At 55.2% G+C, this 24,003-nt stretch overlaps 2 protein-coding genes and 2 non-coding genes across 4 annotated transcripts; 1 reads left to right on the top strand and 3 right to left on the bottom strand.

The window, feature by feature from the left end:
* The first annotated feature begins 4,432 nt into the window (after positions 1 to 4,432).
* On the top strand, positions 4,433 to 10,463 carry B3GNT7 (UDP-GlcNAc:betaGal beta-1,3-N-acetylglucosaminyltransferase 7). The gene is made up of 2 exons (XM_063339892.1): positions 4,433 to 4,525; positions 9,229 to 10,463. Exons 1-2 carry the CDS (start codon positions 4,515 to 4,517, stop codon positions 10,445 to 10,447), a joined length of 1,230 nt encoding a protein of 409 aa, XP_063195962.1. The 5' UTR covers positions 4,433 to 4,514; the 3' UTR covers positions 10,448 to 10,463.
* A 4,694-nt stretch (positions 10,464 to 15,157) lies between these two features.
* Positions 15,158 to 23,122, bottom strand: NCL (nucleolin). Its single transcript, XM_063339350.1, has 15 exons — positions 22,871 to 23,122; positions 22,067 to 22,174; positions 21,151 to 21,442; positions 20,661 to 20,810; positions 20,040 to 20,228; positions 19,744 to 19,827; positions 19,361 to 19,496; positions 18,838 to 18,974; positions 18,240 to 18,366; positions 17,871 to 18,004; positions 17,371 to 17,506; positions 17,115 to 17,266; positions 16,491 to 16,617; positions 15,827 to 16,059; positions 15,158 to 15,642 (listed from the first exon to the last, which is right to left on the bottom strand). Exons 1-15 carry the CDS (start codon positions 22,886 to 22,888, stop codon positions 15,563 to 15,565), a joined length of 2,103 nt encoding a protein of 700 aa, XP_063195420.1. The 5' UTR covers positions 22,889 to 23,122; the 3' UTR covers positions 15,158 to 15,562.
* LOC134518056 (small nucleolar RNA SNORD20) lies at positions 16,915 to 16,991 on the bottom strand. Its single transcript, XR_010071851.1, has one exon. It is a non-coding gene; the product is annotated as a small nucleolar RNA SNORD20 (small nucleolar RNA).
* On the bottom strand, positions 19,566 to 19,635 carry LOC134518055 (small nucleolar RNA SNORD82). Its single transcript, XR_010071850.1, has one exon. It is a non-coding gene; the product is annotated as a small nucleolar RNA SNORD82 (small nucleolar RNA).
* Positions 23,123 to 24,003: the final 881 nt, after the last annotated feature.

Genomic DNA, 24,003 nt, shown 5'->3' with positions numbered 1-24,003 from the left:
CAGCTTCCAAGCTGGTGGTGTTCGCTCGGCAATAAACCAGGGTAATAATTAATCCTAACCGCCTGGGGGGGGTTTTCTCTGAGCAAGGGCTGGGACGGAGGCCCCAGCATCCCGCATGGCAGCAGTGGTGATGGGCGAGTCTTGCGGGGTAACACTCCATCACATAAGGTGCTTAGAAAACAAACATGCGAGGAAAAAGGGATGGTCCCTGTCCTATCGCGTCCAGAATGTTTGCCCGCGAGTGCGTGCAAAGTCCTGACGCGGTGCGAGTCCGGGCTGAGCTAAACAAATAGCGACCTCGGTGGGATGCCGCAGCCTCGGCCGCCTTCCCTGCCCTGGGGTACGGCACAGGTGAGTGGTTTAACGAAGAAAAACCTAAATGTGTGACCACCCCGTGCTGTGCTGGCGGTCTCAGGTCAGGCTGAGCCCTTGGTCTCCCGCTGGGAGGTTTGAGGAGGAGAGGGCTGGTGTGGGTGTCCCCGCAGGTCACAGGGCGACAGGACCTTGGCTCGTGTGGGAAACCCAGCCTGGGGACCGCGGCGCTGGCACAAGTGGCCAGGAGGTGTGTGAGAGTCGTCGGGTGGGGAGATGAGGCTTTTTTCTATGTGTGTATAATTTGCTGGAATGGAAAGAAATCAGAAAAGAACACACAGAAAAAAACAAACCCAGAGCGAAGAAACCAGGGCAGCTTTTCCCAGTGAAACAAAACCCAAACCATCAGTGGGAAAACATTGGCTGGGTCAACCTGCCACAAGCCAGTCTTCTAGGATTACATAAACTTCATAAAAAAAGCTCACTTCTTTCTTTGTACTTACTTTTTTTTATAGAAAACATTTTAATTCAGGTCCACTTTTAAGTTAAAATAGGCTTCTTGAAACAAAAAAAAGCATTGTGGTTTGGTTTGAGAACATCTAAATGAGCCACTTTGGCATCACCCCTGTCCTTGCTCTTTCCCTTTGCCCAGACGGTGGCCTGTAGCCCCCTTAGATGCCAGCTCCAAAGCCTCATGTCCCCAGAGGTCACTCACCCCCATCTCTGGCCGTGACACCAGGAGGGATGCTCAGGTGGGAGGCAAGAGTGTGGCACTGGTACCGACTGTCCCTAAATGGATCCCGGGAGCTAGTGGCCATGGAGGTGGTGGCTGTCCACAGGAGCTGATGTCACCCTGGCCGTGACCTGGATGTCACCTGGGAAGGTCCATGACATCGGCATCCCCATGCAATACGATGATAATGTGCCAGAGTGTTATTTCTCGCAGGTGCTCTGCCAGCTCTCACGGGTCCGCGGTGGCTCGGCACACCTTGGAATGTCACTGGTGTTGTGCCAGGTGGAGGACCTCAGCTTTTCCATGCTGAGCAGCACCTGCCATCCAAGAGCCTTTCTCCAGACACCCACGGCTCTGCCAACAGTGCCGAAAAGGCACCCAGTGCCTCTGAATTTCAGTCTCACAGCTTAGACCTAAGAAATAAGGGTGCCGGGTGCCGCAGCGAAGGAGGGGCAGGGGGACGGATCCGGTCACTTTGCTGAAGGCAGGGCCAGGCAGGATGGGCTGGGATCTGCTGGTGGCTGGGTCTGCTCCTGGCGAAGTGATGCCGCCTCTGGCTCCGGTTCTGGGCAAACAAAAAAAATGCACGTTTCTCTTTTTCAGGTTTTGCTCTCAGCAGAGGGGTTGTGGCTGCTCACGTAAAACCTGTTCTTGCCAGGCGCCGGAAAGAGGCAAGGAGAAAGTGTGTGGAGGAGGACTTTTTTTTTTTTAAAAAAAAAAAAAAACCAAACACTTTCAGTTTGGTTTTAGCCTTCCTGACACCTTTCTGCTTTCCCAGGGTGAATCTGGATAGTGTGAAAACTTGGGTTCGTCCTCAACTTTTCTATGTAATGATGAAACAAATGTAAAAGAATGCTGCTTCATCTTAAGATTCAGGAGCTGGTGGCGCCAGGGGTGCCTAGGACAGTGCTTATCTCTGTCATTAGTAGCCCCAGACCTGACAACATTTGAGTCTTTAATGAGTATCAGAAGCAAAGCCTTGCACAGCCATCGCCCCCCAGGTCTGCGATGCTCCGGGGCGGTGGGATGTGCGTCTCTCCCACACAGAGGGAGGCGGGAGCAGGGTCTGCCTGTGCAGAGGAGGTTACTTGAGCCAAAACCCGGCACAGCAGCACGGGAGCATCCGGGAAGTCCCCACGCTCGCAACCCTCTGCTTTCCTGCACGGAAGCAGCCGTCGGAGAGGCTGGCGGAGCTCCCTGCCGCAGGCTGCCGGGAGCCCTCCTCGCCCGGCAGCAGTGCCGCTTCCATGCTGGAGCAGCACAGCCCTCAGGCACCCGCCAGCCCCGGGCTCACCAGCTGAGCGTGCGGGTGCTGGGGGATCCAGAGAGCCCCGGGACCTTGTCACACACCCACAGCATCTGGGCATCCCCTGAGGCTGCAGCAGCCGCTCCAGGGCTGTGTTTTGGGTTTTACTCCAGCTCCCCATGGCAGGGATGCTGTCATCCCCGTCGCCATCATGGTCCCGGGCCATGTTGCGAGGAGGGGATGGTGGCTGTACTTTCGAGGCTTTGGTGTTCACACCCCTTTGTGCCTGGGCGTGGAGGTTCTCCAGTGGGGCCCCCTCCACCATGAGCCCCTCTTTGTAGTGTGGGGTGAATTTCCAGCTATGAGCTGGTGAGCACCCACCATCCCTATGCTACAGGGATGAGACGAGTCCTCCTTGCATCCTGCTCTGGTCAAGCTGATGCTCGGTGTGGCTCTTCATCGCACCCCTGACACCCTTTGTCTGTGCATCTCACGGCCATGATTTTCTTGGGGCCACGAGTTCAGCAGACATAGACTTGCCTACAGGCAGCGGGAACAGGCTAAAAAGGAATCAGGGAAGGTGCACAGGGACTTTTGGTGGTGATAAGGTTGTGGGGAGCTGCAGAGCTGGTGCAGCCTGCTTGGGCAATGTTTCCTGGGAAGCTTTCACAGTCCCCAGGGTGCGGAGCTGCAAGGCATCTGGGAAAGCGATAAGCTGAGATAAGGAGAGAGAAACAGGTCTGCAGAAAGCAATGCAACTTTCCTCCCCAAACTGAGCTGGACCAAATGCTGTTTGAGTAGCAGAGGTTGTGTGGGTCTCACCGTGTGTCCAGCCGCCTTGGAACAGAAGAGCCTTTCCCATGACAAGTGTGTACCACAGTTGTGAGAGCTGTGAGAGACCCTGTCCCTCAGCAAAATGCAGAGGGGCTGCAGGGAAAGGGACTGAGATATCTCTGCTGGGCAGGAAAGGAAGTATCCCAAAGGATTTCCTGCGGGCTTCCCAGCCTGGCTTCATGGTTGATACGAGTGGTTGGTGGGGATGGGAGGATGACAAAAAGGGAGACATCAGAAATGATGGGGGCTGATTTTCATGGCTGAAAAGACCCTCAACTGGAATGCTACATTTAAGAGGAAAGGAAGGTTTTAAATCTGCTTCTCAATGGGCAATGGGATGTCCCATGCTGATGCGGCTGCAGCAGGGATGCTGGTGAAACACTGCTCTGAACCGGGGCTGAAGGAAGAGTTTGGAAGGACACCTCGCCTGCCTGCGGTACTGGTGGAAATTTGACCCATGAGACAAGTCCTGGCTATGCCAAGCTGGCACCTTCCTGCTGCAGCGATGTTTTCCCTTGACTCCCTGCACCCCCAGGTGAGGTATGGGTCCCAAGAAATGTGTGGGTCCTGGACAGAGCATGGCTACCTGGTGAGATGGGAGTCCTGGGCAGAGTGTTGGTCCCTGACAAGGTGTGGATCCTGAGTGAGATGCAGGTCCCAGGAGGAGTGGGGGTCCAAGGAGAGGTTGGGGTCCTGAGTAAGGTGTGGGTGCTGGGAGAGGTGTGGTTCCATTGTTCCAGGGATCCCAAACCATGCTGTGCACGGTCACAAAGCTGGGATCTCAGTGTTCCCATGAGAAACTGGGGTTGGGTCCCAGCTCCCTTTTGGGGTCCATGCCAATGTGACCTGCCTGTGTTGGGGGACAGAAAAGGCCCACATTCCTTTTCCAGAGACCAAACCCCAGCTGCCGAACACACCTCTCCTGGTGAGCATTGGGATCCCCTTCCCATAACTGGGATCCTCTGCAACTAACAGCTATGGGGCAGGGATAACACACCCCAGAGAGGACACTGCGCCCAGGGTGCAGAAGACCCGGGTGGAGCACACCCCACCGAGCTCCCAGCTCCTGAGGGGTATCCCATCAGCAGCGGGGAGGGCCCCCAGGGGGACGCGTCGGGGTGTCACCCTTAAACCCCTTCCCCTGGCGGCACTGGGGGGCTCTCTGCCTGCTGGTGCGGCTGGGGGAGAAGAGGGGCAGGGCAAGAGTTAACCTACCTGCTCTGCCATCCCTCTTGGCTCCACCTCGGAGAGCCGAGGGGAGGGAAAAGGGAAAAAGTAGGGGGAAAAAAAAAAAAAAAAGAGGAGGAGGAGGAAGAGGGCAGAGAGAAGCGCCCGGACCGCGGGCAGCCCCGGCCAGCAGCGGAGCGGCCGCCCCATCCCACTCCCAGCATGTTCCAGTGGTGAGTGACTGCCGGGGAGCGGGGAGCCCGAGCCCCCGCTCCTGTCCCTCTCCTGTCCCTCTCCTGCGCCGTCTGAGAGCCGGTGTCCCCTCCTGCCCTCCGTTCCCGCCGCCCGGCACCGCCGTCCCGGCGCTGCGTCCTGCCCGCAGCCTGGGGGGGGGCGGCGAGGTCCCCTTTCCAACGGGTCCCTTCCGAGGGGTCCCCCGGTCCCCGACCCACTGGGTCCCTTCCTATGGGTCTCCCGATCCCCTGCCCACCCAGTCCCTTCCGAGGGGTCCCCATGTCCCTTTTCCACCGTGTCCCTTGCAAGGGGTGCCCCGGGAGCGGATGGCTGGGAAAGGGCGGCTTTGGTGGGGAGGATGCGCATGGGGAAGGGACAAAGGACGGCGCCTTGTCCCCTGTCCGTTATGTCCCCTCTCTGACTGTCCCCATCCCGGGGGTGACGCTCCCCCCCGCGCCGGCTCCGCAGTGGGCTGCCAGGCGGCGTCCTCCCCCCCCCATCCCCGGGCCGGGGTACCCCGGGGAAGGCTCCCTGGGGTGTCCGCTCCCAGCGCAAAACTCGCCCCATCCCGGGGCACCGGAGTACGGCGGGAGCCGGGACGGGGGCGCCGGGGAGGGGCTGACGGTCAGTGTCCCCCCCTTTCCCTAGGGTTGCCTTCCCCAGTCCTTCCCTGGGAAGCGTGTGCCGGGGCCGTGGGGACAGCCAGATCTGCCCCGTGCGGTCCCGGTCCCACGGCGGCGCCAGCCTGGGGGGCAGATGCCCACGGTGGGGCCGGGGGAAACATCCAGAGTTTCGATTCCTGCCTCTTCTTTCCCAGCCCTGTGTTTTTACCGCCTTGTATTTAAACCAGACGACTTTTGTGAGAAGGGGACGTGTCCGCAGACACCCCGGGATTGGGGACAACCGCCGTGAGCTGGGGCCCTGCTTGCACCCAGCCGCCGTGGGCTGCTTTTGGAGACCTGTGGGTGCTTTCTGCCCAGCCTCTGCCCCCAGATAAGATCCCCTCTCCCGAGCCCTTGGCACCGCCAACAGAAAGGGCTCTATACTGGTGGTGCCTCCGCCGGCTCAGTGACTGGGTCTAATTGAGGGGCCAGAAAAATCCAAATAAATAGATAGCCCTGGCCGCTCAAAGAGGTTTTCATGCGGATCAAAAGTGGCTGTGTGCCTCTCCGGGGACCGGGGATGGAGAGCCCCCGTCTCCCGGGGCCTCGCCTGCCCCACAGCATCCCCACCTGAAAGGGAAACTGCCCACTGCTAATTTGGGGGTTTATATTTAAGCTCCCGGGGCACCGCCGGCCGTGGCGCAGCCATCTCACAGGGAGGCTTTTCAGCTTCTCCTGGTGGAGCAAAGGGAAGCGGAGGGGCAGGTTGGGACCCTTTCAAAGCTCTCTCAATGGCACCGACACCGGTGGTTGCGACAGCTGGTCCCGCTTGGCGCCGGTGGGAGCCCAGGCGCAGGTGGCTACCGTCCCCGGGCTCCGCAGCCCCGGGTGCCCCAGGCTCCTGAGGACACTGACAGGGACAGGCTGGGGGTCATGCCCCAAAGCAGGGCGCTGGGGCTCAGCAGGGTGATTTGTCTGAGAAGGCAGCGAACCCAAAGTGCCTCCCTCGCCTCTTACAGAGCCACGGTTCTTGCGGTCTCCAGGGAGCGGGACCTGGTTTCTCCCCACTAAAGTACTTCCCAGGTGAAGACCTCACAGAGCAGAAAGACTTGAGATCAGAAAAGACCCGCATATGGTTGTTAGTCTTTTGCCCCCCAAAATCCTTGGTTTGATGTGGGAATCACCGGCGGCTGTGGCTCAGGGTCCCCCCCGTTCCCATCTCTTTCCTGCCAGCACAGGGACAGGATTTCTGCGAGGCAGAAGGTGGCCGCGGGGCTCCCGGCTCCTGCAGGACCTGGCGATGCCCCCGTGGTTTGCAGAGTCAGACCTATAGGATAAATCCCAAATAGGTTTTCGTAACAAAGCAGAGATTGCACGTTGCACCGGTGAGAGCTGGGAAACGGTGTCTGCTGAAGGAAGGAGAAATAAGGTTTTGTGCTGCTTTGCAACACCTCAGTGATATACCCCGATGTCCCTGGGCTACCCAACCCTTCACCACTTACTAAAAGACGGAGCTCTCCCCTCACCCCCAGGGCAGCGTCTCCTGCCTGGGCTGAAATGAAAAGCAGTGACCCAAGGAGGATAATGGGGGTGAGCGGCTCCATGCAGCTCCTGTCTCTGGTAGGCAGAGCCTGCCAAGGCTGAGACCCATCCATGGCAGTTAGTGACAGCCCTACCTATGCAAATTTTTTGAAATTTTATCAGTAATTGCCTGCCCATGACTTCTGGTGAACCTCTGGCCATCCTTCAGGCTGGGTATTTTATCACGTGTTGTCCTCAGGGTGGTGGGGAGTGCAGGGATGGGATGGGATGGGGGGAGTAAGCCTGGAGCGTCAGGATGGGGTTGCTGCAACGGGAGGTACCACACAGAGGTGACCAGGGTTATTTCTGCTGCAGCGCTAGGTATTGATGAGAGGTTTTAAACATTGCTTGGCTGTGCAAGGGTTAAAGTTGCCACTGTATCAGACCGTGGGGTTTCTAAGAATAACCTCAGAGTAGCCAGTTTCGTGACCAGGGCTGGAGAGGGTTAAGAGAATGGTGAGATCTAATCAGAACTGCTCCCTCATCAGTCTCAGATGAGTGGCCACATATAAAACCTGACAGGGAATATCTATCCATTTCCCTGTAATTACTTATTTCCACGTTCGCTCTCACAGTCCACGCTCGTGATCACAGTTTTCCCACGTAAACGTGGGTCTGAAAAGTTCTTTGTGCTTGAGGGCGAAGCCGGAGACAGGAGGTCCCGAAAGCTCCCGGTTCCCCCACTTCCCATCATGGGCTCCTGCATTTCAGGGTGGCTGGAATCCCCAGGAGCAATGCTGTCCCCTGCCCTGGGGAGCCTGAGGGGCATTGGGGTGTCCCACCAAGCAGGTGTTTTGGTGCAGCCTGTGGCCCAAAAACCCCAGCAGCTTCCTGGAGATGCTGATCACAATCGGGTCCCCTCGGGCCAGGAGAGGCGTTTTTGGTTTTTGGCTATTTGGAAATGACTTGGGTTAAGTGTTTTGGGTTTCAGCCCCAGGCTCCTTCTCTGGACTATCCTAAAGTGAAGGTGCCATCTGCCTGGTAGAGATGATCTTGGATCTTTCTGGCTCTAACGGGGAGTGAGAGGCTGAGGACAGGCTTCAGTCACCATTAGGACAGGCGCAGGGGAGCCATGAGAGCGTTGCTGCATCTACCTCCTTCATCTCCCCAGCCGAGGTCCCTTTCACACCGGCAGGGAAAGGGCTCCGGGGGTCGCTGAGCCCCTTGTGCATCCCCTCCGCGTGGGGGCAGCCGGAGAGGGGACTGCCCTGGGGAAGCTGTCAGGACACGTGGAGCCCAGCTGCCGTGTCCCGCCACCCCGTGCCCGGTGCTCATTTGCACAGGGAGGTGGCCCGAGGCGGCTGGAGCAAGCCGGTGGGAGGAAATTGGTGCAGATGTGCCAGCTGGTGGAGGGGAGCCGGGCGCTCTGGGGCAACATCGTGCAGATGTGCAGAGCAGGCAGTTCCTCTGCCCCACAGCAGCAGGGCGAGAAACCCACCTTTAAGGGTGTGGAAAAGCAGGTTGGGGTGTATTTGGTGCATCGGCAACCTGTGGGTGCAGCCCGCCGGCTGTCCCAGGGGCCGCTGTCCTTCTCAAGCCCCTGGCGAGCACCAGGGTTTGTCCCATGAGCCAGCAGCTTCCCCTGGCCACGGGTCCAGCCAGGAAGTGGGATGGCCCCGCAAAGGGTTGCGTTTGATCTGCCACCCTCAGTGCACCAGGTGCAGATAGCTGGTTTGTTGGAGGCTGGGAAAATCTGCTCCCAAACTTGAGGTCTGCAGTGGTGCAAATCCCCAGCGGTGCATCCGCCGTCCTTATCCTTCGCTCCGCAAAGTGAAGAGATGGGTCCCGAGATCCGGCCAAAACACCCAGCAGTACCCCCAGAAATGCTGGTTCCCGAGGTGGATGCAGAGATAGGGACATCTTTTCCCCACTGAACCTTGACGTTTATCTCAAATGGCAGTTTTTTTGTCCCGAACTGCCATTTTGAAATGAAACGGTGATGCCTGTTTTGTGTTGACTCCCACGGTGTTCCTGGCTCTGGTTTCTCAGAGTTGTGTAACCTGTGATGCCAGTCCAGGGCCATGGGCAGCACGTGTGTGTTTAGGAGCTAAAGCTTCTGTAGAAAAGATATTTCCCTTCTGCTCTTATCCTAAACTGCAATTTTTGGATGACTGAAACAGGGGTTTCCCTTGGAACTTCCTCTGAAACAGTTGCTTGGCTGAAGCTCTCGTCTTGACTTAAGCTCTCTCTCTCTGGACCCATTTTCTTCTTTCCCATGAACCTTTTCCAGCTCTTTGAGAAGATATGGGGCTACCAGATGATACCACAGCCACCTGCCACGTGCTTTGTGCCTGTCCCTGTGATTGAGTGTGCCCCTAGAGCCGCCCCTCAGGTGGGATGCAGGTGGGAAGAGCATGTATGGAGGTGTTTCACAGCTCTTCCGCAATCCTGCTGCTCATCAAAAGGTGATGGGACACAGATTATGAGCATCCCATGACCTCTCCAGGAGGTGCTTTTGCAGAGAAGCCTCTCGGAGCCTGCAGTTTCACCTCCTTAACCCCCCTGTCTTGTCCCTTTAGGAAGAAGACCATCTACAAAACAGCTTGCCTCTCCTTCTTGCTGGTGATCACGGTGACGGTGCTGCAACGGGGAATGGCTCCCAGCCAGTTCATGCAGGGCCAGCAGCAGAAAGAGCTGCCCCCTCTGAACCCCCTGAAAACACAGAAGAGAAATAACGCCTTCTCCATCCCCATCACTTTCTGGAAGAGCGAGAAAGACAACGAGAAAGGCCCTGTGAAGGAGGAGGAGGAGGAGGAGACCGTGACAGCAAAGCAAGCAAAATCCTGGGATGTCACCACTACCAACTGCTCAGCCAACCAGAACTTGAGCAAGGCAGACTGGTTCAAAGGACTGGAGCCCAACTTCCAGCAGTTCCTGCTCTATCGGCACTGCCGTTACTTCCCCATGCTGATCAACCACCCAGAGAAATGCAGCGAGGACATCTACCTGCTCATTGTGGTCAAGTCTATCATCACGCAGCACGACCGCCGTGAGGCCATCCGGAGGACCTGGGGCCAGGAGAAGGATGTGGATGGCAAGAGGATCAGGACGCTGTTCTTGCTGGGCACAGCCTCGAAGGAGGAGGAGAGAGCCAACTACCAAAAACTGCTGGATTACGAGAACCACATCTATGGAGACATCTTGCAGTGGGATTTCCTGGACAGCTTCTTCAACCTCACCCTCAAAGAGGTCCATTTCCTGAAATGGCTGAACATCTACTGTGACAAAGTCCGCTTCATCTTCAAAGGTGACGATGATGTGTTTGTGAGTCCCAGCAACATCCTGGAGTTCCTGGAGGACAAGAAGGAGGGAGAGGACCTCTTTGTGGGGGATGTCCTCTACAAGGCCAGGCCAATCCGGAGGAAGGAGAACAAATACTACATCCCCAGCGCCCTCTACAACAAAAATAGCTATCCACCCTACGCAGGGGGTGGGGGCTTCATCATGGATGGGCCCCTGGCCAAGAGGCTGCACAAGACCTCGGAGACGCTGGAGCTGTACCCCATCGACGACGTCTTCCTAGGCATGTGCTTGGAGGTCCTTAAAGTATCACCTGTTGGGCACGAGGGCTTCAAAACTTTTGGCATTGTGAAGAACAAGAACAGCAAGATGAACAAGGAGCCGTGTTTTTTCCGGAGTATGTTGGTGGTTCATAAACTGCTGCCTCCCGAGTTGCTCCAAATGTGGGACTTGGTCCATAGTAACTTGACGTGCTCGAGAAAACTCAACGTCCTTTAGCTCAGTCTCTCTGGAGAGCTGGGACTGGAGGGGCTGGGACAACTGCTCCCCGCTCCAGGATGGGATGAGCCTCTGCTGGTGGCACACAAGTCCTTCGGGGGCATCTCCCTCTGGGGCGAGGAGGGCAAAGACACTGTGCTCGCAGGCAGGGTTTGTGATACTGTTTGTTCCTGTACTGTAACGTGGTTCACTTATCTCCAGCTGGGTTGGGGGTTGTTGAAAAAGAAGAGAGAAAAAAAAAAACGACAAAAAAACACAACAAATCTAGCACAGAATGAGAGGAGAGAGAGAGAGGGCAGAGGGTTTTGTGCCCTGCTTTAGGTACGATCTCCACTGGAGCACAATAAATGGTGGGGTGGGGGGAGGCAGGGAAGGATGTGGCACAGGCATTTTTTGGAGATGTTCAGGATCTGGCTCTCCAGTTGAGTAGTTTACAAGTGTGTGAGCCCCCCTACCCCGTCTCAAAAGTCAAGGTTTCTCGTGACATCGACCCTGTGTGCATTGGGTTCACCCCTGCCAAAGTCCTCTCTGTGTCCCCACTATGCAGCCAGGGTCGGGGAAAGGGGGTGGACTCCAAGGCTGGACCTCGCCAGCCCCGTGCCCCCATTAGAGTTTGAGCCAGGCAATCTGGGAACTGGGGTCTTTGTCCCTGATAGGGGGTCCCAGATGATGGTGGCTCCCAGCACCAGCCCAGGCTGTGCTGGGCTCCCCAGCCCCTCTGCCGGCCTCCCTGTGTGTGCACTCAAGAGGAATGCACCCAGACGGAATTCCTCAGGGATTTGTTCCTCCTGGCAGGAAAGGGAAGGGATGAGGCAGGCTGCCCTTGCCCGTGGCCAAGGAGAAGGCAAAGAAACCCATTTGTCCCTGGCTTGAGCGGCCCAGGGACTCATCACATCTGGGACCCTGGCTCGGGTGCAGGAGTCCCAGGGGCTTTCTGCAGGGAGACCTTCTCCTTTGGCAGGGCTGCCCTGGTGGGGTGCCTCGTGGGGGGACAATGGCCCCCACAGCCCCGCTTCGGGCTCAGCCCCGGCTCTGCAGCGAGCCCAATGCTCCAGGGCGGGTTGGAGAGCATCGGTCCCACCCCGGCGCGCGGAGCAGGGTCCAAGGGGACAAGGTGAAGGAGGGCTGGTGTTCGGCACGTCTGCTCCTCTCGGGGTCGTGGCAGTGTTTGCTTTACGGGATGAGGCCAAGGAGCACAACAGGGAGTGGTGGCGCGAGCCGTGGCCCGTTTTCTTTGGGCTGAAAGGGCCACTGGAGCTGTCAGGGGGAGCCCCGAGCCAGCTGCTGTGATGGCCCCCACCCCATGCAGAGAGACGCGGGGGCCACGGATGCTCTCCAGCCACCGGCTGCAGGCGTCAGCAAAGCCACGGGGATGTGCAAAGCCACGGGCAGGCATGGGCGCCGGGGTGACAGGCACAGGCTCTGCGCACGCAGGTGTCCCCGGGCCAGCCCCGATGTCCCTGCGCGCGGGGGGGCACAACACATGCACAGCCACCAACCCCCCCACCCCCCCCCGGGCCCTGACCATGCACAGCGAAACATGCGCTCGCTCGCTCTCTCTCACCCTCTCTGGTGCCAGACATCGAAAGGAAAAAAAAATTTTGACTACCTCAAAGGTCCCCCTGTGCAGTGCCTTTTTTTTCTTTTTTTTCTTGCCTTTCCTTTTCTTAATGTGTTTTGGAAGCGGGCCTGTTTTGTTTACTCCCAGTCTGTATGTCCCCCAGGTTAGAAAAAAACAACCAACCAACCAAACAAAAAAAAAAGAGCATAAACCAGCCAAAAAAAGGCACCCTCCCACCAAGCCACGCCACTTCTCCGCAAATGCCCCTCGTCTGCTCAGACGAGCTGTCAAATTTGAAGAGAAGGAAGAGAAAGAGTCCATTGCTGCCCTGGGCTCGGCCGTTGGTACTGGGGGTTGGTGGCGGCGATACTGTGAAATGTGATTTTTTTTTTTGATGCCCCCCAGTGGCACCGTGTCCCCGGGGCAAGTGCCCGCAGCACAGGGCAGAGCCCCCGAGGGCATTTTCGGTGCCCGCTGGGCTTAGGCAACATACGACACTCCATCGTTTCCCCGTCCCCTCCCTCCCTCCTTCCAACGGGAGCGAGTTCAGAAATACTTTCCAAATTGACACCTCCGTAATTTATGTCCGGTACAGTGCATTAGGCTGGATGTGTTTATCCCATATGCAGGGACGGCTCTTGCTCGCCGTACGGCGAGCCAGGGCTGCGTGCAGAAATCTCAGCGTTGCTCTTCACCTGGCGGGACCTGTTAAAGAGAAACCTTGTAGATTCGGTGAATATTCTAGTTTCTAAATAAAGGTTAAAAGAAGAAGGAGAAAAAAAAACAACAACAAACCACCACCAACAAAAACACCCAAGCCCTCACCTTGTCTTATTGCTAGTGGGTTTCTGCTGGCCAAGACAGCCTGGCTGGTTGGGAATGGACCCTGGTGATGGGCTACAGTGGCAAAACCGCTGGTTGGAGCGGGCACCTGGGGGCTGTGCTGCCCTGCTCCAACTCGGCACAGCTTCCCTGCGGAGCCTGGTGTGGCCTTCAACAAGGGCCGGTGGATATTTTCTCTCTTCCATGAGCTCGTCCACCTGCATTTTGAACCCAGCTAAACTCCAGGTTGCCCGGGTGCCCTGCAATGAGGAGCTCCTCGCCTTACCTTCCGTGGTTTCGGCAGGTCAAACACCCTCTCCTCGCGCTGAAGGAGCTTGCCGTCCCTGTCGCCCTCTCCCCTTACTGTCCCTGTCTCCCTCTCCACGGCAGAACCACACTCACTGCCTTGTTTTCACCCAACCAAAGCACCACCACAGGGTGACACATCCCCTGGCCACGGCGCAATGGGACACACGCCCCATGGGTCAGCAGTGACCCAGAGCAGAGCGAGCCACATCCACAGGGACAGGAGAAATCAGGTTTGAACCTGGCTGAGGTGAAGAGGAGAAGCCATGGGTGAGCCCGTGGGTCTCACCTCGGTGTTTGGGCACTGGGGAGGGGAGGGTGGGTTTCTGGGGCTGGCACCCGGCTTGACTGCTCGACATGGTGATGGGGAGCGGAGAGGCCAGCAAAGGGGACCAGGACATGCTGGACTTGGCAGGCTGGGTCACTGCCCCCAGGGCCAGCTTCCCCGTGGCACCAAGAATTTCACAAGGCGGGGAAAAAAGGCAAATGCCGAACGGATGCTCTTGCCCTTTCCGCCTCCAGCGCAAGCCAGGGCTGCCTCCTGCCGCTGTGGGACCCCTCCCCAGGGGACCAGCAGGGACCCAGTGTCCCGCAGTGGCCGCAGGGCCGGGCCGGGAGGGGTCGGACGGCGGGGGGAGGCGGCGAGCGGCCGCAGGGACGCGGGTCGGGAAGGACACCGCTTTGCTCAGCCTCCTGAGCAGGGAGGCGGAGGGGGGGTGTCTCCGCGCCCCTCCTGTTCTCCGCAGGACACCAAACGCCCCCACCGAGGCTGTGGTGAGGACCCCGCGGGGCCGCCGCGGCTCCTCACCCCGCGGCCCCGCTGTCGCCGCCCGATGGCGGGCGGGTGCTGCCCCCCGGTGGCCGGTCCCGCCGTCGCCCTCCGACCATTTGCCGCCGGGGCTGGGGCACCGGCTCTTAAAATGGCTGATGCCCGAAGGGCTGGAGAGGAGCCCTTTGCTGAAGGGGTTGAGGCGGGGGGAAAGGCACACGGACCCCTCCTCGGGTCTCCGGCACGAACGGCGCCCCCAGGCCCAAAGCAACTGCTCCCCGCTGGGTTCTACTGATGTTATATGTTATATTAAACTTTCCGCGTGCAGGGATGCCCTTTGTTCCTCCAGGAGCTGTACAGACGCAAAGAGGCCACCACATCTGCATCTGGGGGGCCGCGAGGGCTTGGCATGGCAAGGAAGTTCTCAGCGCTGCTGCAATATGGAAGGAGGGTTGGAGCCATCTGCAACCACGGAGGTTTAATGTCATTGCCCCCCAGGCTGGCAGGGGACCCTTCCAGTAGGACACGTGAGCCTGCCGGTACCTGTGCCCAGAGGAGGCTTGTACACAACAGCTCCACAGCCTTGCAGCCAACACCACCCCCGTGACACCAGAACAGCAGCTGCCCCCGTGGCTTCCTGCCCCCCTGCGCTGCAGTCACTCAAGAGCAGCGTTGTCCCCTTGCAGCTGCCACCACAGGACACCAGCCAAGTGCCCAGGTGGAAAAAAGAGGCTACTACTGAGTGCCAAGGGGCTGTGCCATCACCTACCACCTTCATTCACACACGGGTGGAAGCATCAGCCCCTGACCAAGGCATGAGTTTGGTCAACGGAGCAAGCGCAGGTGCTGCTCCTGTTTTGATGGATTTGCTTCCCACCTCGGGATAAGTCAAGACAGAGACAATGGGGAATGGAGCACAAGAGGCAACACATGTAAGAGCATGATTGAGCTACAGGGCCTTGGTACAATATCCAATTTACTCATTTGTTTAAAAAGTAAAAAACCCAAGTTGGTAGCATGCAACGTCACATACATCTTCAGTAAAAAAAAAAAAAAAGCCACAGGGCTTGCTCCAGCTGTTGTACTCCTCTCCCTCTTCCTTCCTGCAAGCACTCCAAGCACAGGACACATACGTTGTCAGGAGAGGACATGGGCTAAAGCAGAGCTGCCGCCTGTGACATTAATGACCTTGAGAGAGAGAAGGCTCAGGACACTGTTTCTCACAGCCCTGCTGCAGTTAGTGGCAGAGAAGTAACACGAACCAGTTTAGGTCCTTTAATCTGTCCAAGACAGGGTGCTGAAGCACAAATGATAAAACATTCTGCATTTTTACAGCAAAAATGCTACAGAAGTTTATAGGAAAAAAAAATAGTTTTGTACATGGGTAAAACATTATAAATTCAAGACAACTCACAGACAAGGGGTAAATTCCCACATCTATCGCTCATTTTTTAAAAAGTTCCTTTGAATAGGCAAGCAGTCAAAATGGCTTGCTCTCTCTTCCTTGAAATGAAAATGGGATCTTCCAAGTGGCTCACAGTACTGCTTCGCATCTTGGAATGTCCTCCCAAGGCTCCGTCAAGATAAAAGGAGAATAAAAACCCCCGGAGTCCTTTCAGATAGTCTCAGAGAGCAGAAGGGAAAGAAAAGGGGAAGTTTATTCAAACTTTATCTTCTTCCCTTGCGGCTTGTGATCTCCACCTCCTCCTCTGCCTCCTCGGAAGCCACCTCCTCTACCTAGAAAGAAAATTGGGTCAAGAAGCAGAGTTACAGGTGTCCCTGCACAGGCACCACTGCCCTTCCAAGCCCACCCTGATTCAGATCAGGCCCTCTGTGGTGGCACCACACCACAATCCTGAGAACAGCTTTGGGTTAATTTTGAGCACACGCCCTCAGAACAGCAGCATTTCCCTCCTCTTACCTCCAAATCCTCTGCCACCACCTCTGCCGCCAAATCCACCTCCTCTTCCTCCTCGGCCTCCTCCTCTGCCGCCACGACCACCAAATCCACCGCCAAATCCGCCGCCACGTTGAAATTCACCCTTTGGCTTGGCAAAATCAAGGATCACTTTGTTTCCATCTATCTCTCCGTCCTCCATGGCTTCTTTAGCTGCTTTGGCATCTTCTGGGGAGCTGAAGTCCACAAACCCAAACCTAGGAAACAGGTTCAGAGACAGTCAGACTCCACAAGCTGTAGCACCACCTACAGGTACTCGATAGCAATCCCTTCGGAAACAAGACCCACGCTTCTCCAACCACACAGGGAATGTTACTTGTAGAGCAGCAGTGGCTAATCACAATCGATAGGAGCCTCATTGTGAGTTGGCCAATACTGAACAATTAATATCCTTCTCGTGCGAATCCATAGGCTGCCATGGATTTGTTGGCAGGAAGGAGCTCATTGAGAAGTGAGGACACGCTGCTCTCTACAGACAGACCTGATGCTGTAAGCTTGTTCTCTGGTTCCATGCAATTAACTAGCTTCAAAGAATCACCCGCGTGAGCAACACCCTGCACTGCACAAATCAGTTAAAAGTGAGTCTCTTTGTAGGAACTGAACTAATCCCAGGTAATGTTTAACATACCCTTTAGATGATCCAGTGTCTCTGTCTGTGACTATTCTAGCACTTATAGAGCCTTCGAATGATTCTCTTAGCGTCTCCTCTGTGGTGTCCTCAGAAAGGCCTCTGACAAACAACGTTTTGCTTTGTTCTATGGAAAGAGAATACATTCAGAGATCATTACACCTGAGCAAGGCAACCATCAGTTTCTTAACATCACATCCAGCTTGCATAGCTTGCTCCGAGACAGCTCACAGGGCTAAGGGGTTTGTTTTGAAGTAGCAGCTCAGGCACTTAAAAGAAATCCTTGGAAACTTTTTCAGGACTGCAGTTAGAACCTGATGTTAGAGTAACCCCATCACCCAACCTGGTGCTGCCGGAATAGATATATTTTTTTTAAATAGATGCTTGCATCTTATCAATAGGCATACTAACTGGACAGACACTGCTGGATCAGCACTTGACTATCTAGAGGACTTCGGCAATAGTTTCATCAGCATTTCAGATAATCAGTCATCATATCCAGCACACTCACTAAGGATGCAAGTCTTTCACTCCACAGGCATGGGGTTTTTTTTTAAGCAGCTTTTGCACATATGGTACGCTCCTGCCACAGCTGTTTTAAAAAACCATACATGGAACACTTACGATTAAATCCTCCTCTTGCGTTCATGTTCCCTTTCTGCCATGACGGTGAGCTGAATTCCAGTCTGATTGCTCTGCCTTCAATCTCTGTGTTGTTACAGGAATTCAACGCCTCTCTGGCATCCTCAGCTGTGGGAAATTCTACAAACGCATACCTATTTGGAGAGGAAGATTGCAGTGAGCCTGGGAGCACAAGGGATCTGTGGAGGTAAGTCACTCGCGATGCCAACTCATGAGTCAGGAGAAAGGCACAACTTACCCTTTCGGCCTGCCCTGGTTGGTCTGTGGCATCTTGATGGAAGAAGCTTTCTTAAACACTTCTTGGAGAGTCTCTTCTGAAGCAGCGTATGAGAGGTTGTTGACAATTAGGGTCTTTGTCTCCCTCTCTCCGCCTCCTGTGGAGAAAACCCAGTGCTGTAAGTGCAAGTTTGGGGAAGGAGAGTGCTCTCTTCCTCTAGGCACAAGATGCTCTCTAGGGTGAGAGCAGCTGTTGCTCCCTCCTCACATCAAGGTGAGGCATAAGACCAAACACAACGCAGTTTTGGTCACCTAGACTAGTTGTCTCCTCTTGTCTCCACTGTATGTTTTGGACGTGAAATGCATAGGATGCACAGCACAAGGCAGGCAAAAGGTCCCTTCCTGATACCTTACAGCTTTCCTGCAGTTCTCCAAATCACTCTATCCCTAGCAAACTTCTGAAACGAGTGCAATTAAGTCCTAAATGTCATTTGCATAGATGTTGTTGGTCTGGAAAAGTACCTTTCTGATAGTCTTGATGACTCTTCTCACCAGTGAAGTCAATGACCATGGCACGACCGTCAATCTCTGCGCCCTGTTTCTCCTCCAGAGCTTTGTTTGCCTCAGCTTCTGTTTTAAATTCAATGTAGGCCATCCTACAGCACGGAAAAGAACATAAGCAAATGCTTCCTTCCAGGAATAACTAAGTTCACAGGGATGGGGTGGAAGAGGATGGGAAGAAGGTCATGGAAGAAAAATGCTTCAAAAATCAGTGTTTTCAGTACACCTAATGCAGCAGATCCCTTAAGGTAGCTTAAGGACACAAGCTTATGAAAATATGCCAAGAGTTTAAGGACTGATGGATGTTTGCGGTTCCTCTCAGCTACGTACCCTTTGCTGTTCCCCTCTTTGTTCAACACTATTCGGATTTCTAGTGCGTTTTTAAACACATCTCTCATTTCATCTTCAGTTAAGCGGTAGGGCAGATTCTTCACAAACAGCGTTCTAGCATCTCTCTCTGCAAAGAGACAGAAAAGTTACTTCCATATTACCAGCTAAAAAATCCCTACTCATCTACACTGCCAGTTCAGTGAGAACCAGAGCGTGTTGATCCAGCAGAAAATAAACCACAATAAGCATTCACATTTTCAGAAGCTGAAAAAGAAGCTATTGTGACAGTTAATTAGGCTGCCATTGTACTTCTTTTAAGGGCATCAAGTTCAGAAAGCAGGTTCTGAAAGCTGCAGGAAGAGCCACATTTCCTCCTCAGACCCCTCAGTATGCATTATTTCTTGGGATCACATCTAGTCTGAACTTGCCTGTCCACGTTAGCATTTAAGAAACTGTTTAAGATACAGAGCCCAAACCCGGAAGATCTGCCTTAAAAGAGCAGGATAGCAGCCATCAGTAACACTGCAAGCCTGCTCCGAGGCCCGATTATGACAACTCTTCTTTGATGTGCCCAAGTATTCATAGTAATGGGCCATACCTTTCTTATTTTCTTTTACCATTTCCTTGCTCTTTGCTTTTTCCAGTTTGATTTCCAAACCCATTAACTTTTTCCCATTCAGTTGGAGAGCTTTATCCAGATCTTCAGCAGATGAAAAGTCTACGTAGCCGAATCGCCTGAAAGAAGAGTAACCTTACTATTTAAGCTCATCTATCTCTAGTAACAGAGAAGACAAACAGAAACCCAGAACCAGAGAGGTCCCCACTGGTCAAGTTAGAGCATTAATAAAGGAAATGCTAACTGGCCCACATAACCAAAACAGAGAACAGCTCTGTGCCAAACTGGCAGTTCTCCCTTTAGGGAGATGCCGTCTAAAGCACCTGCCATCCAGGCAAGTATTTATTATACCCTTATCAGTACCATGCCTATTCTAGCTTCCATACACCATCAAGGAACCATCCCAGGACCTCGAAGGGAACCAACATCAGCACAGTTGTACCTCTCCAAACAAACAACTGCCCATTAAAAGAAACATGCAGCAAAATTCTACTGATGAACTCACTTGGAAGCACCAATTCTGACATCTGAAACTTCAATATTCTTCTTCAAAAAGAATTCTTTGATGCCAGTCTTCAGTTCGTCATAATCCTTGGTGGGGGTCAAATTTCCCACAAAGAGGGAGAAAGGTGAAGTGGGCCCTTTAAATGAAAGGATAATCAAGGTTAAGGCAGTTAAAAGAACCGAAAGCCAAACTCCAGACAGCTTCAGCACATCAGTTTCTGCTCAAAAGTGACATCATACTTCAGTATTAAGTCCCTTATAATCATCACTTGTGCTGGGAAAAGCCCCACTGAGCATCCTGTCCCTTCACCATTAGGTGCCTCATCCAACAGTCCAATAACAGTCCCTCAAACGGGCATTGTTTGATGATCCCACATCACCTACCGTCTGTCTTCTTTTTCTTGGCCTCTGGTGCACTTTTATTGGCCATTTCTTTCTTCCTCTTTCCAGGTGCTTCCTTGACAGGTTCTGTGATAAAGAACAAACAACATGAAACAGAAGTACAAAACAATTTCTCCTATCCTGGATCAATACAGGATCTTTACACTTGTCACACACAAGACCTTGTCTTGTCACTACAGCAACTGTTCCTCAGGCCAAAAGACCATTATAGGACAAAAATTTTGCTCAGGCATCTTTCCTGTTATTAGAGTTACACTCTCAAACACAGTTAAACTCACTTTCATCCTCACTTTCCTCCTCGGCATCCTCTTCATCCTCCTCCTCTTCATCATCATCTTCATCATCATCCTCCTCCTCTTCATCTTCCTCATCTTCAGATTCTGCCTTGGCTTTCACTGGTGCGGCCTTTGCTGGAGTAGGTTTCTTCACTTGAACAGGGGTTGTGTCCATGGCTTCATCTTCAGATTCTGAAACAAGGGAGCACAAGACTTCAGACATGTTCAAGATTAAGCCCCTTCTGTTCGTGAAGTAAAATAACGTTTCTCACGCTCCCTTATGTTTGTATGTTCTCAGAAAAGGAGATTAATATATTTAGCATATATAAAAGTTGCCCCTCCCTCAAGTTTTACTGCATTAAAAAACAACACCCATATCCCAAGAGTAAAAAGTTTTACCAGCAATAGGGAAATAAACACACACTCATCCACACCTGACGGTCACTAGTAGCCAGCTAAAATCAGCTGGGCACTAAATGGAGACACACATACACTCTGCATCACTCCCACTAATCCATTAAGTTACACCCCATTTAGCTCCCTATAAGTGTTTTATTAGTTTAACATAATTTAATTTTTTTTGTTATTAAAGAATCAGGCAAAGTTTTCTTATATCACACATACCATCATCTTCCTCATCATCCTCATCATCATCCTCATCGTCCTCCTCTTCCGATTCTTGCTTTGCTGGCACAACTGCAGGCTTTTTGGCTGGTACTGCTGCAGGCTTTTTGGCTGCAGGCTTCACAGGTATTGCTGGTTCCTCCTCCTCATCTGCGCAACAAGCGTACAGCAAGATCCATATAGCTCAGTCTTCAAAAGTACTTTTCGTTTTTCCCCCCCACAAGACTTTGGCAAAGTTCAGGAAAAAATGATCAGGAAACTAGAAGATGCTTCGCATGCTGCAGCTAAGGCAGCTGCAGCCCGAGTTCTCCAAACATCTCCAGTTCCCCACCTTTCCTTCCTCACCACCTTTTCATCAATGGATCCCCCTCTCAAGAGTATTAAATCGTACTAAACTTTCGATTCCAAAGGTACTCAAATTCAGCAACTTGACTGGACCAGCTTTAGTCAACTTATACAAGGACAAACACACGTTTCAAAAGCAACTTACCAGAATCATCTTCCTCGTCCTCATCCTCATCATCATCATCATCATCTTCCTCATCATCTTCATCTTCCTCCTCACTCTCTTGCTTCTTGGCATTCTTTCCATTTTTTGCTCCTTTGATTAAGACAGCAGCCTTTTTAGGTGACGGAGTGATAGGCTTTTTGGCTGGAGTAGCCACAGCCTTCTTGGCGGGTGTAACTGCTTTTTTTGCAGGAGTAGCAGCCTTCTTTGCAGGGGTAGCCGCCTTCTTGGCTGGTGTAACTGCTACTTTTTGTTGTTTCTTCTGAGGGATCATCTGAAATACATATTAGTGTAAGACTCTTATGCTGGCCCTTTAAACTACCATTACTCCCATGTCAGACAAATATATAGCAACTGCAATCTAAAGAAAAGCTTTCTGACAGACTTAGTTTCTGAATGACCTTAATTGACTATTCTGTTGAATTAATAAAGCTCAAAACTGTGTTTGTCATGCTTTTAACAGTCTACTTCTAGAATATTAAAGCATCTCCAAATTCCCTGGTCCTGAAGCAAGACCCATGATCTCTCTAGTAGCAATCAGTAGCTTGAAATTCTTAAGTCTTGCGTATTATTTGTGTGTGACAAATCACTTATTGCTGATACTCTGGTACAGTAATTAATCATCCACTTGCTCATCAGTACAAGGAACACCTTTAAGATGCCAGGAGTCCTTCCCAAAGCCTGAAAGTACAGACCTAGCAGCTACGCTAGTTTTCCCCACGCTGCTTTCCTCTTATGAAATCCAGTTTATTCTTCAGCCAGACTTAACCGACAGATGCTAATTGTTTATTAACGTTGATTCTTTACCACCTGCTATACACTCCCCCCCAACCCTCACGACACTTTTATAACACGCACACAACCCCCCCCGCTCCGGGATCATTCCCAGTTGGATCACCTCTTCCCCGCTGCTCTCCTCCAGCTCGGAGGACTCTTCCTCCTCGCTTTCCTCGACCTTTTTGGGGGGAGGAGCCATTTTTTTCTGTTTGATCTGATTCTTGGGAGTCTGAAAGAGAGAGAGAGAAAGAGACCGAGGCGTTACGCGATGTTCTTTTCCCCGCCCGGCACCGAGCCACCCCGGTCCCCGCCGCGCAATTGTCCCGACCACGTGGCCGCCTCGCCCGCCCCCGCGGGGCCCCGGGGAGGGGGGGGAACACGGAGCCGGGGGTGCGCGGCCCACCGAAGTTTCCCCCTCACCACCATCCCCCCCCGCCCCCGGTACTGTCGGGGCCATCCCGGGGCGGGCGGGGGGCGCCCGGCGCTCACACGTGCTCGCGCTCCCCGCCGCACCACGTGGCCGCGCGGCGACGTAGCCCCGCCCCCCCCGCCCGGTTGCGCGCGCTCGCATGCGGCGCGCGCTGAGGTGCCGTCCCCCCCCCCACCCGCCACAGCCTCACACAATTTCCCCCCCGCCCCACACACACCAGCAACATGGAGGGGACCGGGACGGGACCGGGGAGCGGAGCGGGGGGAAGTGAAGCGTGAAACCGTTCCCACCGAGCGCCGCCCCTCCCCTCGCCGCCATCTTCCCGGTGAGAGAGGGGAGGCCTGGAAACTGCCGCGCGGCCTGAGGAGAACGGCGGCCCGGCTCCCCCCACCCCCTACCCCCATTGCCATTCGTCATCCCCCCCCCCGCCATGGCGGCGGCCGCTCGGTTCCCGCCTGGCGGCCCCGAGCGCCGCCCCGCCCGGCGCACCCTCACCTTGGCGATCTTCACCATGATGGCGGCGGTGCTGGGCGGCGGCCGAGCTTTCTCTCAGGAGAAGGGTGGGCACCTGCCGGCCAGGGGTAGCGGCGAGGAGCGGAACGGGCCCCGGGCGGTCGGCGGGAGCAGCGGCGAGGTGCTGGCGACCCGGACCGGGGACTGAAACGAAAGGGCGAACGCAGGCCCCTTCCGCTCGCCTTGCCTAGCCCTCCGCCACGCCACGCCCACTCCGCCCCCGCCTCGGCCAATCGCCGCGCTCGCTGCGCCGCCCGGCCAATCGCCTTCCCCGCCCCTCGAGTCCCTCCGCCAATCCCCGGCGCTTTACGATCAGCCAACGGGAAAGCGCGTTACAGCCTCCGGCTCCCGGGGAGTCCGCGAGGCGGGGGGCGACAGCGGGGGGACGCACCGCCCGCCCGGGAGGAATAGGCGTTAGCCAATGAGAGGGCGGCAGCTGGGCACCTGCGTCCTGATTGGGCGGCGGGGCTTAGGGGAGGGTGGGTGTGGCCCGGGCCGCGGGAGAGCACGTGGCGATCGGCGGACCACGTGGTGGAGCCGGGCTGGGGTCGTGAGGGGGGGCTGGGGGTCCTGGGGCCGGGAGGGGCGTGTTCGGAGGTCTCGGCGCCGGGAGGAGGGGTGTCCGAGCGTCCCGGGGCTGGGAGAGGGGTCTCGGGGCCGGGAGGGGAGTGCTAGCGGGTCCCGGGGCTGGGAGGGGGGTGTCCGGGAGCCCGGGGGCCGGGAGAGGGGTCCCGGGGCCGGGAGGGGAGTGCTAGCGGGTCCCGGGGCTGGGAGGGGGGTGTCCGGAGGTCCCGGGGCTGGGAGGGGGTGTCCGGAGGTCCCGGGGCCGGGAGGGGGGTGTCCGGGGGCCGGGAGAGGGGTCCCGGGGCCGGGAGGGGAGTGTTAGCGGGTCCCGGAGCCGGGAGAGGGGTCTGGAGGTCCCGGCGCCGGGAGGGGGGTGCCAGGGTCGGAAGGGCTGTCCGGAGGTCCTGGGGCCAGGAGGGGGCTCCGGAGGTCTTGGGGTGGGGAGGACGGGGTGTCGTAGTCGAGAGAGGGGGGTCCCGGGGTCGGGAGGGGGGTCCAGGGTTCCCGGGGCCGGGAGCGAGCCTGCTAGACGCTGTTTGCGGTGCCGGGGC

This window comes from Chroicocephalus ridibundus, chromosome 6 (genome assembly GCF_963924245.1).
Source record: "Chroicocephalus ridibundus chromosome 6, bChrRid1.1, whole genome shotgun sequence".
Lineage (NCBI taxonomy): Eukaryota > Metazoa > Chordata > Aves > Charadriiformes > Laridae > Chroicocephalus > Chroicocephalus ridibundus.
Note: the sequence above shows the minus strand (reverse complement) of the source record. Positions and strands in the feature narration are given on the sequence as shown.

What these genes read in the sequence shown, in the direction of transcription:
- NCL (XM_063339350.1), bottom strand. An exon ending in CGCAAGAGGAGGATTTAATC is followed by an intron (nt 16,618 to 17,114) that starts GTAAGTGTTCCA and finishes CTCTTTCCATAG; the next exon opens with AACAAAGCAAAACGTTGTTT. An exon ending in TGGTGGCAGAGGATTTGGAG is followed by an intron (nt 15,643 to 15,826) that starts GTAAGAGGAGGG and finishes TTTTCTTTCTAG; the next exon opens with GTAGAGGAGGTGGCTTCCGA.